The sequence below is a fragment of the Cicer arietinum genome, chromosome 4, assembly GCF_000331145.2.
Source record: "Cicer arietinum cultivar CDC Frontier isolate Library 1 chromosome 4, Cicar.CDCFrontier_v2.0, whole genome shotgun sequence".
Lineage (NCBI taxonomy): Eukaryota > Viridiplantae > Streptophyta > Magnoliopsida > Fabales > Fabaceae > Cicer > Cicer arietinum.
In genome coordinates, this window is record NC_021163.2 from 59,546,165 (window position 1) to 59,565,836 (window position 19,672).

A 19,672-nucleotide genomic window follows, 5' to 3' on the forward strand; every position below is an offset into this window, starting at 1 on the left:
CTTTTCTATTTCCTTTTCCTTTCCCCTCAAACAAACATATATACATAAATATATATTTATATATATATATATATATATATATATATATATATATTACTCAGATAATTTATATATTTTAATAAAAATAGAGTCTACGATTATCAATTATATAAATTTTTATTTAAACTATGATTAATATTTAATATCCATGAGATGTCAGATAAATAATAAGATTTTGATATTGTAGTTAGAATTTAAATTTAATTCGAAATGGTCATAAAATGATGATTAGTTATACTTTGATTAATAATAATTTTTTTATTTCTAAAAAAATTATTCTTTTTATAACTTTATCTATTTACAAAATTAATACATTAATAAATTATATATAACACCTTTAAAAGAATTTAAACTCACGTGAAGGTGGGCAATATTCTAATTAGAAATTAATTACTAAAATATATATACCTTTAAAAAACCTTATCATTCTTATGATATCTTACTGTGTATTTATTTTTATCATTTTCTTTTGATTTTTATAATCGTAAAAAATAAAAATCAATACATTCAGTGTCATACGTGAATCATTATAGTTCTTATTTCAAAATTAATCAGAACATAGTTGATTTTACAAGAATTAAATAGTACATAGTTAATTGTTGAATTAATTTATTTTGTACTACAATTTTTTTTTCTTCATTTATTAGATACTTTTAAGTCGTACCTTAACCATGCACAATATCTAAAAACAAAATAATAAAATTATAATACTAGGTATATACTAACTAATCCATGCGATATGCAATATTAACAAAATTGTGGTAATGTGTATAATAGTCAATTATAGTGTTTAGTGGAGGGCGTGGGCTAGTTGGAAAAATGGCGTCAATGAGCAAGATGATTGTTCAATTCAAATCATGGATCTTAATGGCAGTGGAAACAGACAACATTTTGTGCTTGATGATTTGACATTAATGGGTCAAGCAAGTATAGAATGGGGATGAATGTTGGCAGTAATGTTGATCATGAACACTAGACAATGTATTATGAGTGGTTTTAAAGTAAGATCGAGGTGGGATTTTGAGAGGGGGATATATGCTGGTCTCTATTAATTCGTTTGAGTTACGAATTTAAATAAATTTATTATTTTAAAAAATTAGAGTTCTAACTCTAGTGACAAAAAAAAAAGATAATTTTATTTTTAAAGTGCCATTTATTTATTTAATTGTGTATGAGAATTTATTTTATTGAATGTTATAAATGTCTTAAACACAAATACAGGGAGAGTGATGTTGTGATCTAAGGAGAGGGTAGAACTTCTAGGTGGTGGAAAGAAGTAGGGGGCAGTGGAGAGGGATCTACGAGGGTGAATAAAAATTAGTTTAAGAGATCTATTGTAAAGGTAGTAGAAAATTAGTAGGCTATTATTTATATGGAAAAATGATTTAGTGACCCAACTCTTACGCGAGCTCAAAGAATTAGGGGTATACAAGATCTGGTTCGTCATGTAAATCTATCTTGGTCCATAAACAATAGATTAGGTCTGATTCAATTCTAAAAAAAAATAAGGACAAGACAAGAAAAAATGACCGAGTTCGTGTTATCTATTCCATTCCAAATTAAATTAAGCAAATACTTATTTTTGTTATTATTTTATAGTATTATTGATTCACTATCTCTAAAAAAACTATATATTAGATCACTAACTTAACAATTTAAAGTTTGTAAAACAATGTTATGAGTTATTATTCTTAAATGAATTAACAAGTGGTAACATACCTGACTTTTATAAGTTATTATATGTTTCATTGTTTTTTTTTTCTTTCAGAAAATAATTTAAAAATTACTATTTAGTGTTTTGTCTTAGTACCAATTAAGTCTCGTCTTTAGTTCGTTGTATCCTTAATGAATCTACAAATCATCTATTAAGTAATATATTATAATCTAAAATTTGTCTGGATCAAATGTTGAGATTGGATAAGGGAGACGCCAAACTCGTTTTTTGTACACTTCTACAATGAACTATTTTGTTTAACATATAAGGTTTTAGTGAATGAAAAGAAACATCATGGTCGAGGAGATTAGTAACAAGTTGAAGGTTGTTGTATTTGAAGGAATGATGTTTCAGGATCGGTTACCAACTAAAGTAAAACATAGTCAAACAATGAATTGTTGATAATGTAGCCTAAATGTATACTGTTTGTTGTGGTTGTGAAGAGTCGATACAACATTTATTATTTGAATGTCTGGTCTTTTTTAGTGTTTGGAGTGAGCTAGCATAGTTGCAGGGGTGGAAATGACATTTCACAATGAAATTAAAGCTCGTTTATATATGCAATTTTTGTAGGTTAATTCAAGGAGGAAGGGTGATGGAGGAATATTTTTAGTATTGTGGTTCAATTGTGTTTGGTGCATTAGAAGACTAGAAATTTAGGAATGTTACAATCAAGTGATAAATCGATTTTAGTAATGGTTGAACACATCAAAGCGTTATCATGAAATTGGTTGAATACAAAATTGAATTGGTTTAACTATTTCACATCGCAATGATTATTGAGTATAAGAGCATACTTAGAATGTAGGGACCGCTTAATAGGAGAATTGAGACAAGGGATGCATATTTGTTACATTGAGAGTATTTTAAAATAAGGGCCATTTTACTGTGATGATGTACTTATTGGTGTGGCTTATACAATTAGGTTGCAATTTATTTTTATTTTTTAATTTAGGGATCACTTGTAAGATGGAAAGTGGAGAACTTTAATGTAATTTTTATCATATTTTTTTTAGCTTTCTTCCTTTGTTATGGTGCTCTTGTTGTATTGACTATCATAGATATATTTTTGGGTATGTTTTGTGGCTTTCGTCCTTGTACATTTTTGTTTGGGTGCATTAATCTTAATAAAAGGTTAAGTTTTAATATAATTTTTGTATGAACTCATTGATAATGTAATAAAAGATTGAGTCACTCATTGTTGAGTACTTTAAGTTCTAGTTCAACGGTTGAATGTCGGTATTGTTAGATTATACCTCTTTTTTCGAGTTCGAATATGAGACTTTAATTGTGTGAATTAATTACGGTCAAATTTATAATCTTTTCTAAAATTAAAAAAAAAAAGAAATTGTTGGGTCACTAATTAATTATTAGGTGACCAAAAACAATGAAATAATCTTTTATTTTTAAGTTTCTTCGATTATATGTTTAACAAAATATCACACTTAATTATGTTTTATGAGATGTGAGTTCAATTTTTACTATCATGTGTAAAGACTTTGTTGTTAAGTACTTAGGTGTTATGTAAGTGCATTTATTAGTATTTTCTAAGTTTTGAGATATTCTAACTGTGATGAGTTGATCAAAGTAATCTAAATTTTATTTTAGAAAGAGAAAAAATATCACACCTAATTAGGAAAGACAAGCAGAAGAAAAGGCAAGCAGTAGAAAAGTAAAAGCATTGAAAAGTCAAATAATGATTTTATTTTTCCCGAAATAGGGAATAATGATTATAGAGAATAATGATTATAGAGGGGACCATGAATATTCCGATTCAAAATAAACAATGATATCTTCTTTCATTATTAACAATTTATTTAGTCTTTTAGAAAGAAAAGAAATATTATTTAGTCTTTCTGTTTGTTAATATTAATTTAATTGATAAATATTAATATTGATATGTGTAAATTTTAAGTAGTGTTTATCATTTCATTTAAAAATAAAAAAATATATTTAATTTTTGATGATATTATATTTTCTTTTGAAATTTTTGATAATCTAGAGAAAAAAGATATACATTATTAATGTAAATTAATTTTATATTATCGTCAAAATAAAATTTAGTAAAAGATAATTTTTTTAATAAAAAACATGGTTATAATTTATGTACACATGGCAAAATAATTGATTCATATTAGACAAACGTGTAAAATTATTATACCATCCGTGTATAATTATTGTACTCTAATCTTAATTGTTAACTAAGAGCTTTTTGAGACAAATAATTTATCTAAATTTAAAAAGCAATAAAAATATTAAAAAATTATTTATAATTTATTATTTTTAAGAATCTCTTATAAAAATAGAAAATATTCATAAAGTAAACTAACTTTAAATTAATTATATCGACTAAAAAAGTTTATCCTTGTTTAAATAATAAATGATATTAATTAAGTTCAAATAGGAAACAAAACTATTTTATTCAGTTGCAAATGGGTTGCTAGGGGATCAATCAGTGGAAAATGATCATTTTTTATACTTGACTTTTTTTAGGCGATGTCATGATTTCAAGTGGAGCTGTAGTGTCAAAAAATGAATCTTGTGTTGATCCTATTAAAAAGTTTATTCACAAAAAATATCTATCCCATTAAAATGAATAGGTTATTTGACTATGTACATGGTACGTGTTTGAGTATAATTTTTGCATTTCGTTTTTTTGTTTTATGTTGAAGATGTATATTTGAGGCCAATATATGATTGAGATAGATGGTAGCATGACCTTTTTCTAAAAATAATTCGAGTTCCATTTGTAGAGTATTTTTTTAAGAGATAGTTTAACTTTAATTAAAAAATAAATAAACTAGATGTTCTGCTATCAATTTAAAAATTAATCTTATAATGGACTTTAAAGACTTAAAATATGGAGATAATTTAGAAAATCCAGTAGAGATCAAAGATCCTAATCACAAAACATATTAGGAGATATATATTTGTGGTTATTACTATTGTTTAAATAATTAGAAAGAGGAAGCGGGAGTATATGAAAAATTTGGTGTCTTGTACAAAGTTTGAATTTGATGATCTACTTTTTATATAGGTTCTTTATTTTTTAATAAGTCGTATATGTTAACAATGAAAAGAGGAAGAAAGAGGAAGAAGAGAAACCACTTTAGGGTTTCATAACATATAATGAACAAAAACTAAAGTTAATAGGGGTACAATGAGTATATATAGAGGAAAATAGAAAATATCTAAAATACCCTTACTACTAATATATAATAATATTATCTAATATCTCCCCTCAAACTCACGATGCATTAACATGGAGCATCGATAGTTTGTCAACTAAAAAACGGAAACGTTTAATGGAATGCATCTTTGTGAACAAATCAGCAATCTGTAAAGAAGAAGAGACAAATGATAGAGTAATAGTTCCATGCTGAAGATGATGACGAGTAAGATGACAATCAATCTCAATGTGTTTGGTGCGTTCATGAAAGACCGAGTTGTGAGCAATTTGAATAGCCCTCTTGTTATCGCAGTGCATTAGAGTTGACTCAGAAAGAGAGATACCCATATCAGACAAAAGCCAACGCAACCAAATTATTTCAGCAGTAGTGGATGCCATAACACGATACTCAGCTTCTGTAGAAGAGCGAGAGACAATGTCTTGTTTCTTACTCTTCCAAGAAATAAGAGAATCTCCAAGAAAGATACAAAACCCTGTGGTAGATTTACGATCAGTGGTATCACCAGCCCAATCAACATCAGAGTAAGCTCGTAACTCCAATGAGGATGACGATGGAAAAAGAAGACTTTGAAATTGAGTTCCTCGAAGATAACGAAGAATCTGAAGAACTGCTGCCCAATGTATTGTAGTGGGAGAGACAACAAACTGACTAACAACATGAACAACATAAGCAATGTCAGGTCTGGTAATCGTAAGATACACTAAGCTGCCAACCAAAGTACGATACAAAGTGGAATCTGGTAAAGGAACACCATCCGAGGGAGCATATTTTACATTCAACTCAAGAGGAGTATCTGCTGCTCTAGTATCAGAAAGACGAGCCTGATCAAGAATGTTGGCAATGTACTTGGATTGAGAAAGAAGGTAGCCTCTAGGAGAGTAGGCAACTTCAATCCCCAAGAAATAGCGAAGAGTTCCCAAGTCCTTCATCTCAAACTGTTTGGCTAACTGCAATTTCAACTCATTAATTCCACTAACATCATCACCTGTAATAATCATATCATCAACATATAGAGAAAGTATAATGCGACCATGAGTGGTGGACCTTATAAACAATGCAGAATCATGTTCACTAGAGCGAAAACCAAGAGAAGTGATCACAGTAGAGAATTTCTCAAACCAAGCTCGAGGAGCTTGTTTAAGACCATATAGAGCCTTTTTTAACTTACATACTTCCCCTGGATCATGAGAAACTCCTTGTGGAGGGACCATATAGACTTCTTCATGAAGCTCACCATTTAAAAAGGCATTTTTGACATCCATTTGGGAAATATGCCATTGACGAATAGATGCAACTGCAATAAGAGTACGAATAGTGGTCATCTTGGCTACAAGAGCAAAAGTTTCTTCATAATCCATACCATATTGTTGAGAGAAACCCTTAGCAACAAGACGTGCTTTGTAGCGCTCAACTGACCCATCAGACTTAGTTTTGATCTTGTATATCCAACGAGACTTAATAACACGTTTTCCAAGAGGAAGAGGTACTAATTCCCAAGTGTTGGTTTTGTGCAATGCAGATAGTTCATCTGCCATAGCTTGCTGCCAAAGAGGATCAAGAACAACCTCTTTATAGGAAGAGGGCTCAGACAAACTGTGAATAGAGGTTAAGAAAGAAGCAAACGAAGCTGAGTAAGTTGAATAGACAAAATCAGGTAATCGAGTAGACTTACGTTGACGAGAAGGGTAACGAGGAGGATCAACAATCGCAGGAGGTGGTTGGACAGCCGGGGGGACAAGAGGGATGTCATCATGTGGAGTAGTAGTATTTGTCCTGCAATTCTCAACATTACAATAACTAGAAGCGCTATCATTAGGACCAAACGGATCAATATGGGTTAGGTTAGAACTCTTAGTAATCTGAGAATCAGATGAAACAGAGTAAAAATGGATGTGCTCAAGAAAAACAACATTACGAGATACATAAAGTTTTCTTGCATGAGGATCATAACAACGATAACCCTTTTGACCATCCCCATAACCAAGAAAAACACACATGGCTGAACGAGAAGACAACTTACTGCGCTCTACTTGAGGGCGAAGAACAAAACAAGTAGAACCAAAAACTTTCAAAGAATAGTAATCAGGGGTAGAAGCATATAATTTTTCAAAGGGAGACAAACCTGATATGATAGAGGATGGAATTCTATTAATAGCATGAACAGCAGTAAGAACTGCTTCTCCCCAAAACTCACTAGGAACTGAAGCGGACAACAAAAGGGAACGAGCAGTCTCTATAATGTGACGATGTTTCCTTTCAGCAACTCCATTTTGTTGAGGAGTATCAGTACAAGATGTTTGGTGGCGAGTGCCATCATAAGCAAGTAATTCAGAAAATTTATTAGAGGTATATTCACCACCTAAATCACAACGAAAACACTTTATAACAGAATTATGTTGAGTTTTGACCATTGCACGAAATATATGATAAATGTCAAAAAATTCAGACCGATTTTTCATAAGATAAACCCAACAATAACGAGTGTAATCATCAATAACGAAACATAATATCTAGATCCACCTTTGGTGATCACCGATGATGGACCCCAAACATCAAAGTGAACTAAATCAAAAGACGCATATGAAACGGAAACACTTTTACTAAACGGTAAAGCTGGAAATTTAGAAAGTTTACAACCACAACAATCTGAGATATCACAAGGTTGTAACTTTCCTAAGGCTCCAGTAGAAGCCAAATATTTTAATCTAGAAGCAGAAACATGTCCAAGGCGAGAATGCCATAAATAAAAACTAGAAGATAAGGAATTCAAGCGAAAACTAGATAATAAGTCAGCAGTAGTTGTTGAGGCTGCAATATCTGGGAGTCGTAGGTCATCCAAAACGTAAAGTCCCCCCTGTCTATGGCCTGTCCCAATCAGCCTCCCGGAATGTGGATCCTGCACACAACAAGAAGTGGAAGAAAACATGACCGAATAACCGAAATCACATATTTGACTAACAGAAGCAAGACTCAAAGTAAGATTAGGAATATAATAAACATTAGAAAGAGACAAGTTAGGTGTGGAGACAGAACCAATGCCTGCTAGTTGCATAGGAGTGCCATCAGCAGTCATAACCGACACAGACGAGGCAGGTTTCACAGACACAAGATTTATCATCGTATGTCATATGATGAGATACTCCAGAATCAAGAATCCATATGGAAGGAAATATACCTGGCATACTAGAGGAATTCAAACCTTTAGAAGATGTGGCATACATGGCATGTGATTGAGTGGCAAGAAGTCTTTGAAGCTGTTCTGCAATATCAGATATTTGAGAAGCAGTCTCAGATGAGTATACAGAACTAGAACTGGAGCCAATGGTAGGAGGAGCAGAAGCAATAACATTGGACGATGACCCCCTAAAATTCTTCTTATGTGCTCTCCCCAATTTTGGACACGTGCTTTCCAATGACCTTTTTCTTTTCAGAATGCACATTCATCATTACCAAGCCCAACTCTCCCTTGAGATGTTTTTTTTTTTGAACAAGAGCAACAAAAACAGATGGAGGAGTTGAGAGAATTTCCTTATCTAACAAACCAGAATGAGTCTTAAGTCTGATTTCTTCTGCCAACAATTCACTAACTACTGATTCAACATTAGGAAGGGGGGAACGATGCAAAATACCCCCACGAAGGTCCTCAAAATCATCACGAAGAGCCATTAGAAACCAAACCAGACGTTGCTCCTTTCTTTGATCAATGTATGCTTTGACAACTTTCAACTCAGGTGATTCCATAAGAGCCAATTGATCCCACATATTAGTCATTGCCGAATAGAATTCCTGAATGGTCATACTGCTCTGCTTAAGAGCTCTAATATCACTTTCCAACTGATAACGCTTTGCAAAGTTAGACTGAACATACAAACGTTTCAAGTGATCCCAAATCTCTTTAGCAGTATCATATTTTGCTAGTTGTACTCTTATAGACAACTCAACATAATTATTAATCCAAGTAATAATTTTTGAATTACTAACATTCCATGTTTTCAGATCTTTTGCATATTGAGTTTCATTCTTTTTATCTGTAGGCTTAACAGAAGTTCCATCAACAAAACCCCACATATCTTTTCCAATCAAAATTTTTTTCATCACATAACTCCAATAAGAGTAATTTTGTCCATTGATGTGAACACTAACAGCTTGAAGAGAATCATCCTTAACCCCAACCATAACAAATAATGACAGGAAAATACGACAAACACAATCACTGAGACAAAATAAATTAGGGATAACCTGGTGCTGTGCGAGCACGATTTCTCCCTCTCCAGACGTCTTTTCGTCGATCTGACCGTTGAAGACGAAGACCTAAATGTTGCGAACCTGCTGTCCAAAAATCAGCCCGATCCAACGGTTAACGAATGCACAATCGATGTTTTTCTGAGACTGATTTAACAAAATCGGGAATAGGGTTACTCTTCTCTTTTCTCTTTTGGTGGTTGTCTTTCCTATCAAAATAGTCTCTCTCTTCTCTACGGTTGATCCCAAAATCAACCAAAGCTCTTTGATACCATGTTAACAATGAAAAGAGGAAGAAAGAGGAAGAAGAGAAACCACTCTAGGGTTTCATAACATATAATGAACAAAAACTAAAGTTAATAGGGTTACAATGAGTATATATAGAGGAAAATAGAAAATATCTAAAATACCCTTACTACTAATATATAATAATATTATCTAATAGTATAATGATGATAAGATTCATTATATTTGATGTAATATTAATTAATTCATTATGTTTTTTTTAATACATATTTATCAATTTATCTCGGATCTTGTGACTAAGACTATGATAATGAATTTCATTATGTTTAATATGATCAACATGTTTTTGCATGACAAAAACCTATTTAACATCATCTCATTCTTTATCATCTCTAAACGGGATGAATTTTTTGAGATAAGAGCGGAAATAGACAATCGTTGGTAAAAAAAACTTATGAAAAGTGATATGAATTTTTTGTTCTTTACAAACTTTAGAGACCATTTTCGATATCTAGAATTCTATATTTAGTATAAAGATTAAAAAAAAAAAAATCTCTATCATTTTTTATACATATTCAACTTAACCACTGTCTTATATGAACATTCAATTGTATATAACACTATCTTATAAAGGTTGAAGCTTGTTATCCAAGTTTGCAAGCTTATGATCAACCTTGAGAGACTGAGGGTTGATCATGAAGCTGGCTGAAGACTCACAAGCAGACTGTCTGGGAGCTGGTGGAAGGCTTATAGGCACAATGACTGACAACTTGGCTGAAGACTTATAGGCACAACAACTAGGAGCTGATTCACTAGATCTTGTTCCAATATAATTAGCTTGTTTTTAAACAAGTCTTTTTGTAGTTGTATATTTCTACTATAAGTTCTTGTTAGTTAGTTTGTTAAGAAGTTGAACTAGTCATTTGCTTGTTAATGTAAGCTAACAACCTTGCATATAAAAAGGGTCTTAATTAGTTCCATTTCTCAATTGGTTCATATATTCTAAGACTAACTCATATGGTTAAGGAAAATAAAGAGAAGGTTAAAAAAAAAAACTCAAATAATTTACTTTATCTTCTTTTTTTGTTGTTGAAAGATATTACTTTACCTACTTGTGCTTGTTTGGTAGCACGATATTTTAGTGATGACATGCTTGTTGCCAATTCTGTGTTTTTTGAAGGACCGATTTATTTGTAGTTATGAAATTAAAGTTCACACATAAAAAAATTCATTCATTTATTTATAGTTCATAATATTCTTGTCAGAAGATTCAACAGTATTTTATAACTTGCAATATGTAACATCGTACAAAACATATATAATATAAATTTGCTTGCGTCTTGCTGATTTTCTTAATTGAGCAATATAACTAGAATTCACATTAATTATTCTTTGACAATAAGAGTTTACATTAATAAAAAACAGTGTATTAGTTTATTATATTCTATATTCCAATACAGATTCAATGTGTAATCTGCTAGCTGTATGATATTTGTTTATCATGTAAAATCGTCCATATGCTGTCATATATATACAAAAATGATAGTGTCACACTCGCAATGGGATGTAAGAATGATATAGAAACCAAAAACATTTTGATCAATGTTAATTTAAAATGACAAGTAATTTGTCAATGTTTTAGTTTCCTACGTTTTCTTATTCATTATTTTAAAATGAACAATTCTATTAAAAATACATTTTTTATGAGAATTTATTTTATCACTTTTTATCTATTCATCTATCTCTATCTCTATTAAGGTGTAAAATAATTTTATATTGTCAATATAAATCAATAATTTTATTATGCAGATATATATTGTAATGATCTTTTTAACAAAATATTATGAACTCTATTTTTATTGTACATCAATGTAAAACTAGTTTGTACAGACGATATATTTTTTTTGTCCCAAATATATATAACTGCAAGAAATATTTAAATTACATAAAAAGAATAAAATTGAAAAATAAAGTTAAAAACAAATAAAATTATATGATAATTTAAAATAAAATAAAAACTGAAAAAAAATTAAAAAGAATTTTTTCTAAATATCTACGAAGAATTTTGAATAATTTGTCTAACATATAATAAAAATGTGCCACATAATTAAAATTGTAAGTGGATCAAATATAATTTTATAGATATCACTTACAAATTTATTTATGTAGCTAATTTTTATTGAAAGTTAAGTAAACTACTCATAATTTTTCAAAAAATAATCTAAACTTCACCTATATATAAAAAGATAGGAGGACAAACAAATGAAAAATAAGATGCACGTCACATCGAGAATACCAGAGAAAGTGGCAAATGCAAAATATTATTTATATTTATTATTATTAGTATTGTTATTATGTGATAAACAAAAGAGACATAAATTGTAGTAAAAGTAAAAAAGCAGAGAAAAACATAGTATAAAAATGATATTGAATGATTAAACAGTAAAATGTACCGTGATGGTTTGGTAATTTTGTTAGCTAGCTAGTAGCTACGTTTATCTCGTGTTAATTTAAAATGACAGGTAATTTGTCAATGGTTTAGTTTCCTACGTTTTCCTATTCATTATTTAAAAAAGAATAAAACTAACAAAAACACATTTGTTGGTTAAAATTTATTTGGGCCAAACAAATTTAAATGATACCCACGTCTCTTATATATACCTTGCATTCACATCTCTTTTTTCCTATATAGTCTAAAAATACAGTTTGAGACTAAACATCACATTTCCAAAATGGCATACCAAAACCCTCCTTCAATTCAAACTTCAGATCTTGAAGCACCACAAATCACTCCAACAACTCTAACTAACACTTCATCCACAAAATTCACAACCAAAGATGCAGTGAACAAACTCAAAAACAATTTGGTTTTTGGTTCAACATGGGCTGAAATTAATGGTGCCATGGGTGACCTTGGCACCTATATACCCATTGTTTTGGCTCTCACTCTTGCTAGGGACCTCAACCTTGGCACCACATTGATTTTCAATGGTATGTTCTTTATTCTATGTTTTATTTTATTTTTTTTATGAAAAATGACAATGAAAATAATCTTCATGTATTTTTTAAGTCGCAATCATTGATATTATGAAAAATTGTGACTTAATACGACTTATATGGTTGTAAGTATATTCGCAATCTATAACTAAATTTGTGATATTACAAAAAAATAATTGTCAAATATGATTGATGTGTTCGGAAGTATTATCGGAGACACATCATTTGTTTTATGTTGAAATTATAATAAAATTTGTGGTATTTTAAAAAAGTAATTGTTAAATATGACTGATGTGGTCGACGTTGAAGTTACGTCCAAATTTGTGATATTGTGAAAAAAACTTTGACGTTGCTGTTATAATTGTGATTGTAAGTACAAAGAGACATAAAAAACTTTGACGTTTGCAACGAGAACCAATTTATAAAATCTTGGAGTTTTCCTTTTATTTGAAGTAACAAAATCATATTATTTTTCATGCATAGTATTAATCTTTTGAGAACATGGCTTATTTTTTCTCTCTGGAGGCAACTATTCGCTTTAGAAGATTCAAATCTTTTGTTAACTACATATAGATTAATATGTGGTATGTTACAGGTGTCTATAACATTATCACTGGTGTAATTTATGGGGTCCCTATGCCCGTCCAGCCGATGAAGTCCATCGCTGCGGAAGCCTTATCAGACAAAGACTTCGGCGTACCTGAAATCATGACAGCTGGAATCATAACCGGCGGCGTGCTATTCATTCTGGGGATCACAGGATTAATGAAACTGGTATACAAGCTAATTCCTTTATGTGTTGTAAGAGGAATTCAACTAGCACAAGGTTTGTCATTTGCTTTAACAGCTGTTAAATATGTGAGAAAAGTGCAAGATCTTCCAAAGTCTAAATCTTTGGGTCAAAGACATTGGTTTGGTTTAGATGGGTTGATTCTAGCTATTGTTTGTGCTTGTTTCATTGTTATTGTGAATGGAGCTGGTGAAAAAAATCAAGGGTGTTGTGGTTCTCAAGAAAGTGATGATTTGAATGGCCAAAGAACTCAAAGGAGTGATGAAGTTGGAAGAAACAAGAAGATCAATAAATTGAGAAAGTTTGTTTTTTCACTTCCTTCTGCTTTTTTAGTCTTTGTTTTGGGGATTGTTTTGGTGTTTATAAGAAGACATGAAGTGGTGCATGAAATTAAATTTGGACCATCTTCAATAGAAGTGGTGAAATTCAGTAAACATGCTTGGAAAAAGGGTTTTATTAAAGGAGCAATTCCCCAACTACCCTTGTCAATTTTGAATTCTGTTATTGCAGTTTGTAAATTGTCAACAGATCTTTTTCCAGAAAAGGAATTTTCAGTTACTTCAATTTCAGTGACAGTTGGTTTAATGAATTTGGTTGGTTGTTGGTTTGGTGCTGTGCCAACTTGTCATGGTGCTGGTGGACTTGCTGGACAGTATAAATTTGGTGGAAGGAGTGGTGGTTGTGTTGCAGTTCTTGGTGCTGCAAAATTGGTGCTGGGATTGGTTTTAGGAACTTCTTTGGCACACATTTTAAGGGAATTTCCTGTTGGGATATTAGGTGTGTTACTTTTGTTTGCTGGAATTGAACTTGCTATGTGTGCTAGAGATATGAATACTAAAGAAGATTCTTTTGTGGCACTTATTTGTACTGCTGTTTCTTTGGTTGGATCAAGTGCTGCTCTTGGTTTTTTAGTTGGAATGATTGTCTATTTGTTACTTAAGGTAAGGAATTTGAAAAAGGATAAACCACTTTCCTCCATTTCCAACCAAAAAAGTCCCAACTAGTTAATTTTGAAAAAAAGGGAGTTTCATTATGTGTACAAAATTTATTGTTAGATAATACTTTTGATCATTTTTACAAAGACAGTTGAGTCAATAAAAATTAATGTATTATGAACCAGATACATAAAATTTTGTAGATCCAACTGTCTTTTATAAAAAAGATTCATGAAAATATTAATGAATTGGAGTGTGATGGCTTTCAAGGATATGTTTAAGTTTATGAGAGGTTTGAGTTTTTTTCTCTTTCTTGAATTTGGTATTTGAAGTCAAATGAGGACTTGCAGGGGTTCTTAGTTTTAGGACTCTATATTGTAATTGAAAAAAAAGTGTAGAGCATATAGTTTGTAGTAACTTCAGGTTGTGCTAGCTTTTGCTCTTTGCCTATTATGTATGCTATCGCATACTTAATGTTTATACTATCAATAATAGCACAAAGAGTTTGATTCAATAATTTCTTTACATGATTTTTTTGCTATGGATTTTTCTTTGGTCCAGAAACTTTATTTTAATAGACCTGAGTATAAAAACTAAAACTAATGCACAAAACATTGTTTGAATCTAAAATTTGCTTTATGTACCAATGTTCCACCCCTTTGAATCTAAAATTTGCTTTATGTACCAATGCACAAAACATAATTATTATTGCACTCTCACACTCTAGCAACACTAGTTTATCTCTTCTTAATGTCCACTCGCATTTACTATACCCAGGCCATGATTCTATCATTAAAATTTCATTTTCACTCTCTCTAATAAGTCCATTAACATAAAACAAATCAAATTATGCAGATTGGATTACTCACTAATTTAGAATGAATTTGGCATACACTATGTTGGGGAGTCCGGAGGAACGTCTAAAGTTAACTAGTCACACTTGAACTCAATATTACCACTGAGACCCGTCTCTTAACTAAATTGTTATGAAGACTTTCGATACAACGATCCAACACCGGACTCCCCCACCAACTCGAACCGTGACTCTAATACCATTTGTTAGGGAGTTCAGGGATGTAGGAGCAACAACATACCAAATGTTTTAGGACCACAAGATATTTTGACAGCATACGGCAATCCAAAACTTTAAGACATTAAGTATTTGAATAGTTTTTTTTTTTTATATATTCAACATTTTACTTATTTATAGTCGATATAAGATTTAAGCACTCAAATTTAAACTCAATAAACTAGCGAAATAAAGTCCCTAACAATACCCATCATACTTGTTTCCATTTTGGGGCATGACCACTCTAAAGAACCAAACTTTGGGTTATGCATATTTTTTTTTAACACTGATTTTCAGTATAAAGGAACATTATTCCGAAGTTCGAATTTAATTACTGAAATTTATTAATCACTTAAGTTCAACTAATTGATTTTAAGATATTATGTTTTTGTTTGGTAAAAAGTAGTGGATAGTAGATAAGGTAACATATTAAATTTTAATTGTTTAGTAAAATTAATGGTTGAACTAACTTATAACTATAAAATGACATAAAGATTTTTTTAAATTTATATTTACACTTTTTAAATTAAGTTAATGAAGGTAAAAATGAGGAAAAAAAACATGATACGCTGTAAACTACAAACTCAACCATTACTAACAATAATATCTTAAAAACACTACTCATTTGTGAAATAACGATATAAAGCGTATGAAAATCCTTACGAATTAACTCCATTTAGCTGGAGCAAACTTATACACTATAAACTATTTGTTAGAAACTAACTCTTTGATATGCCAAACATACACTATTATGTCCAAAATGTGATGATATTTACAAATCCAATTTATTTCCTTAAAAAATTTACATAGTTTGAAATGAAAGCTAGAAATGAGTTATTTTTGTAAACACGGTCTGCAAAATGAAACTTGGCTCAAACTTAAGTTTGCAAGTTTGAATCTAGACATGATTTTGAATCAGTTAGCAATGAATAATAACATTATGATTAGTATCACATCATTAGGCCAGATTATGCTGTCCACATTATAATCTTTTCGACTAAAGATTGAAGATAGTGCTTGAATAATTTTGGTTTGACACTGGCTTGCGACCTATCTAAATAATGTGCCTTTATACATCCAACAATAAATGGTGGCATGACTCTGTTCCAACTTCGTAATAGAGTGAGCATTGTTGCCTTTATCAAACATTTCTCTATTGAAATAATTCACCAATAAATGTTTGTGTTTGAAGCCAAAACTGTTATGCTATATTTGTTTATATGAGTTTACTATGCATTAATTGCAAAGTTAATTCACGAATAATTAAATAGTAAAAAGACTTATTCCTTAATTTTATTTTTGGCATTGTGGTGTAATATTTTCGATCTCATATATAAATAAATAAATAAAATTGCTTCATAACTTTAAAAAAAAATAGTTAATTGATCTCATTTAACGTCAAAAAAGTTGTAATAAGAAGGTTCCGAATTAAAACTCGAGAGTTCGAGAAAATTAATCTAACTATTAATTTATTAATATTTGTCTATCAAAAAATAAAATTTTGTTTGGTAGTCCAATAGGGTTTCATTACCCTTCTTCTTCTTTTGTCATCCACCTTCTTCTGTTCCATATCTGCGTCTACCTTTTTTTATGTGTAGACTTCCTGAAGCCGCGTCGCTGTCCGCCTTCTTCTTTTGTTCTACCGGTCGCGCTGCCGCCACATTCTTCTTTTGTTCCGCAAGAGCTCATAGCTGATATTCATTTAAATATTATATTTTGTTATAGTTTTGCATAATGAAGGTATGAACTGAAAGCTACGTTAACAATGAATTTAGTTTAAATTTTTTACATTTGTTAAATACAATTTTTTTTGAGTTAAATACTATTTATGAACATCATAAAAAAGCAAAAGCTTATACTTATAATGAATTTTGTTTAAATTTTTAACACTTAAATCTATTAAACACTTTTTAAGTTTAATTTTTTTACATTTAAATCTATTAAACATTTTTTTTAGTGTTGTATTTCAAAATAGCTAACAATAAAAAATGAAGCACAACTATTTAAAAATTATGATAGCTTAGTAAATTAAAATTGTTGGTGAACTACGTGTAACGATGAAAGTAATGCGGTGGACCAAGTAGCAGTGCTAGTTGTTTTCTCTTACTTTTCCTTTTACCTTTGAAATTTTTTAACTATATTATTGCACATATTTGAGACAAATGGAACAAGTACAAAAAACTTCTAATCAATTTGCTCCACAAGCACCCCAAGATTTTGGCCTCTCATCATTGTTGCCAACTCAAGGAAACGAGGTAACCAAAAGAAAACTTAACTCAACCCAAAGATAATCGATCGGTCAAGTATCATATTATGTCTCTCAGCAGTGCTAGTTGTTTAATGAATATTTTACTTATTTATTATTTCTCATTTTTTATCTCATCACTTTTATTATTGATATTTGTTTTTGCATATTCTCAATTGTTCTCTTCCATAATTTGAGGAACTTGTTAGAGCTTGGATTTGAAGTTGACATTGCTTAGAATCGATTAATTTTCATATTTTATTGATTTACTATTGTTAAATTTATTTATATATTTGAAGATTGTTGTATTTATTTTTTTTTTTATTTTTTTGTGTGAGAGATTGTTGACTTTTTTTAAAGAATTGAATGATGTGATTGAAATTTTATAGTTTGTGAGACATTCAAATATTATATATATTTTCATTAAATAAATTTTTTTGTAAAATAAAAAACAAGTTATTATTTATGTATAACCCGCCAATCCAATCCAATTGAACATTTTCTTGATCGGGTCAGTTCGGTTCAGATTAAATATAAAAAAAATACGGATTTAGAATTTAACTCAACTCAAAGATAATCGATCGAATCGAATATCGTATTTTGTCAAAATCTATCCAAACCAACACATATACACCCCTATTTGAAGGGAGTACAATTATGTTTTGCTGATGAGAAATAGAAAAAGCTTTATATGGAAACAAAGATCAAACAATTGGTCAAAAAGATTACATTTTCATTTTTTTGCTAATGCGATAAACTTTTCGACTAAAAGGTAACAACGATTTTGGTTCTTAAATGAATCACTTTTTCCTTTATTCAACAATAAGTAGTGGGGACATGACTCTACTTCCACTTTTGGAATTCTCCAAAAACCCATAATACAACTTGCCATTATTAGAAATAGAATTTGTTTATGCTTTCCATTCGGTAAAAAGCTAATTAAAAAAACTATATTGCCTTAAAAGTAATTATATTCTACGGTTATAACTCATACATATATAGTACTCTATTTTTTATATATAGTTGAACCTCTTTTATAATACTTATTATAATATTTATTTGATGACATAGACTAATATGTAATGTTTGAAAATTAAATGACATCAAACAGTCTAATTGGTTGAACTGAGAATCGACAAAAAATGTTAAAACTAAAATAAGTCAGGAAAACCGGTAGTTAATCGGTTCGAAGTGGTTTTGAAAAAATAAAAATGCATTTCTTATAAAAAAAAGTCCAAAATCAATTATTTTTACATTTTAAGGTATTTTCAGTTACTTTTGGTGGCTATTTTAAAGCAAAATAATGATAAAACTCTGAGTAGAAATATGTATATAGACAGGGCAGAGAAGATTGGTACCCGAATAGTCTTACAGCAAGGTGAGAGGTAATAAAATAATAATATTTTATCTATAAATCAACATTATTGTTGTAGTTGCAAATAAACATGATGACATTTTACATGTAAGATATTATGAATTATGTCACATTTATGTAAAGTTATTGTTTTGAATTTTGTTTAATATTATTTAACATATATATTAAAAGGTTCAAAACATATTATTTTTTTTATCACCACGGTAAATCTCGTTTGAACCTTGAATCAATACATCAATCGGTTCAAAATTCGGTTTAGTTTTTTAAATATTACAAATATGATATAGACTAAATCTCTTAAAGATGTAAGTTTCAATTCTACCATATATATCATTTTATTGGTGAATAAATGATTTTTGAGCATAGACTTCGGACTTCTATAATCAACGCATCTAAATTTAATTATATATTGAAAAAGATTGTGACGATGACTATGAGAAAATATTTTCTTAATGCACTTGTTTTGTCTAAACACCTCCAAATGAATATCCTTATCATATATCTCAGTTTAAAAACTTGTTCTTATACAATTTATGGTTGCAAGAGGGTGACTTGGTTGCCATATTAATTGGTGTAAGAAGGTTGTATTGCAAGAACTCGTTCTCAAGATTTTTTTGAAAAAAATTGTTAAAGTCAAAGTAAAAAGAGGTATGACTCATTTTCAGTTTTTAGTTGTTTTTTTTATAAAATAATAATTATTTTTTTAAAGTAATCATATATTTTATATATATTATTATTACTATTATTTCCAAACATTTCTCTCGATAAATTATTATTATTATTATTATTATTATTATTATTATTATTATTATTATTATTATTATTATTA

At 29.9% G+C, this 19,672-nt stretch overlaps 1 protein-coding gene across 1 annotated transcript; it reads left to right on the top strand.

Moving 5' to 3' along the window:
- Positions 1–12,110: 12,110 nt before the first annotated feature.
- Positions 12,111–14,671, top strand: LOC101498277 (molybdate transporter 1-like). The gene is made up of 2 exons (XM_004498562.4): positions 12,111–12,423; positions 13,025–14,671. The coding sequence occupies exons 1-2, from the start codon at positions 12,165–12,167 to the stop codon at positions 14,221–14,223; spliced, it is 1,458 nt and encodes a 485-aa protein (XP_004498619.1). The 5' UTR covers positions 12,111–12,164; the 3' UTR covers positions 14,224–14,671.
- The last annotated feature ends 5,001 nt before the right edge of the window (positions 14,672–19,672 follow it).

What these genes read in the sequence shown, in the direction of transcription:
- LOC101498277 (XM_004498562.4), top strand. Translation starts at nt 12,165, where the DNA reads ATGGCATACCAAAACCCTCCTTCAATTCAAACTTCAGATCTTGAAGCA. An exon ending in CACCACATTGATTTTCAATG is followed by an intron (nt 12,424 to 13,024) that starts GTATGTTCTTTA and finishes GGTATGTTACAG; the next exon opens with GTGTCTATAACATTATCACT.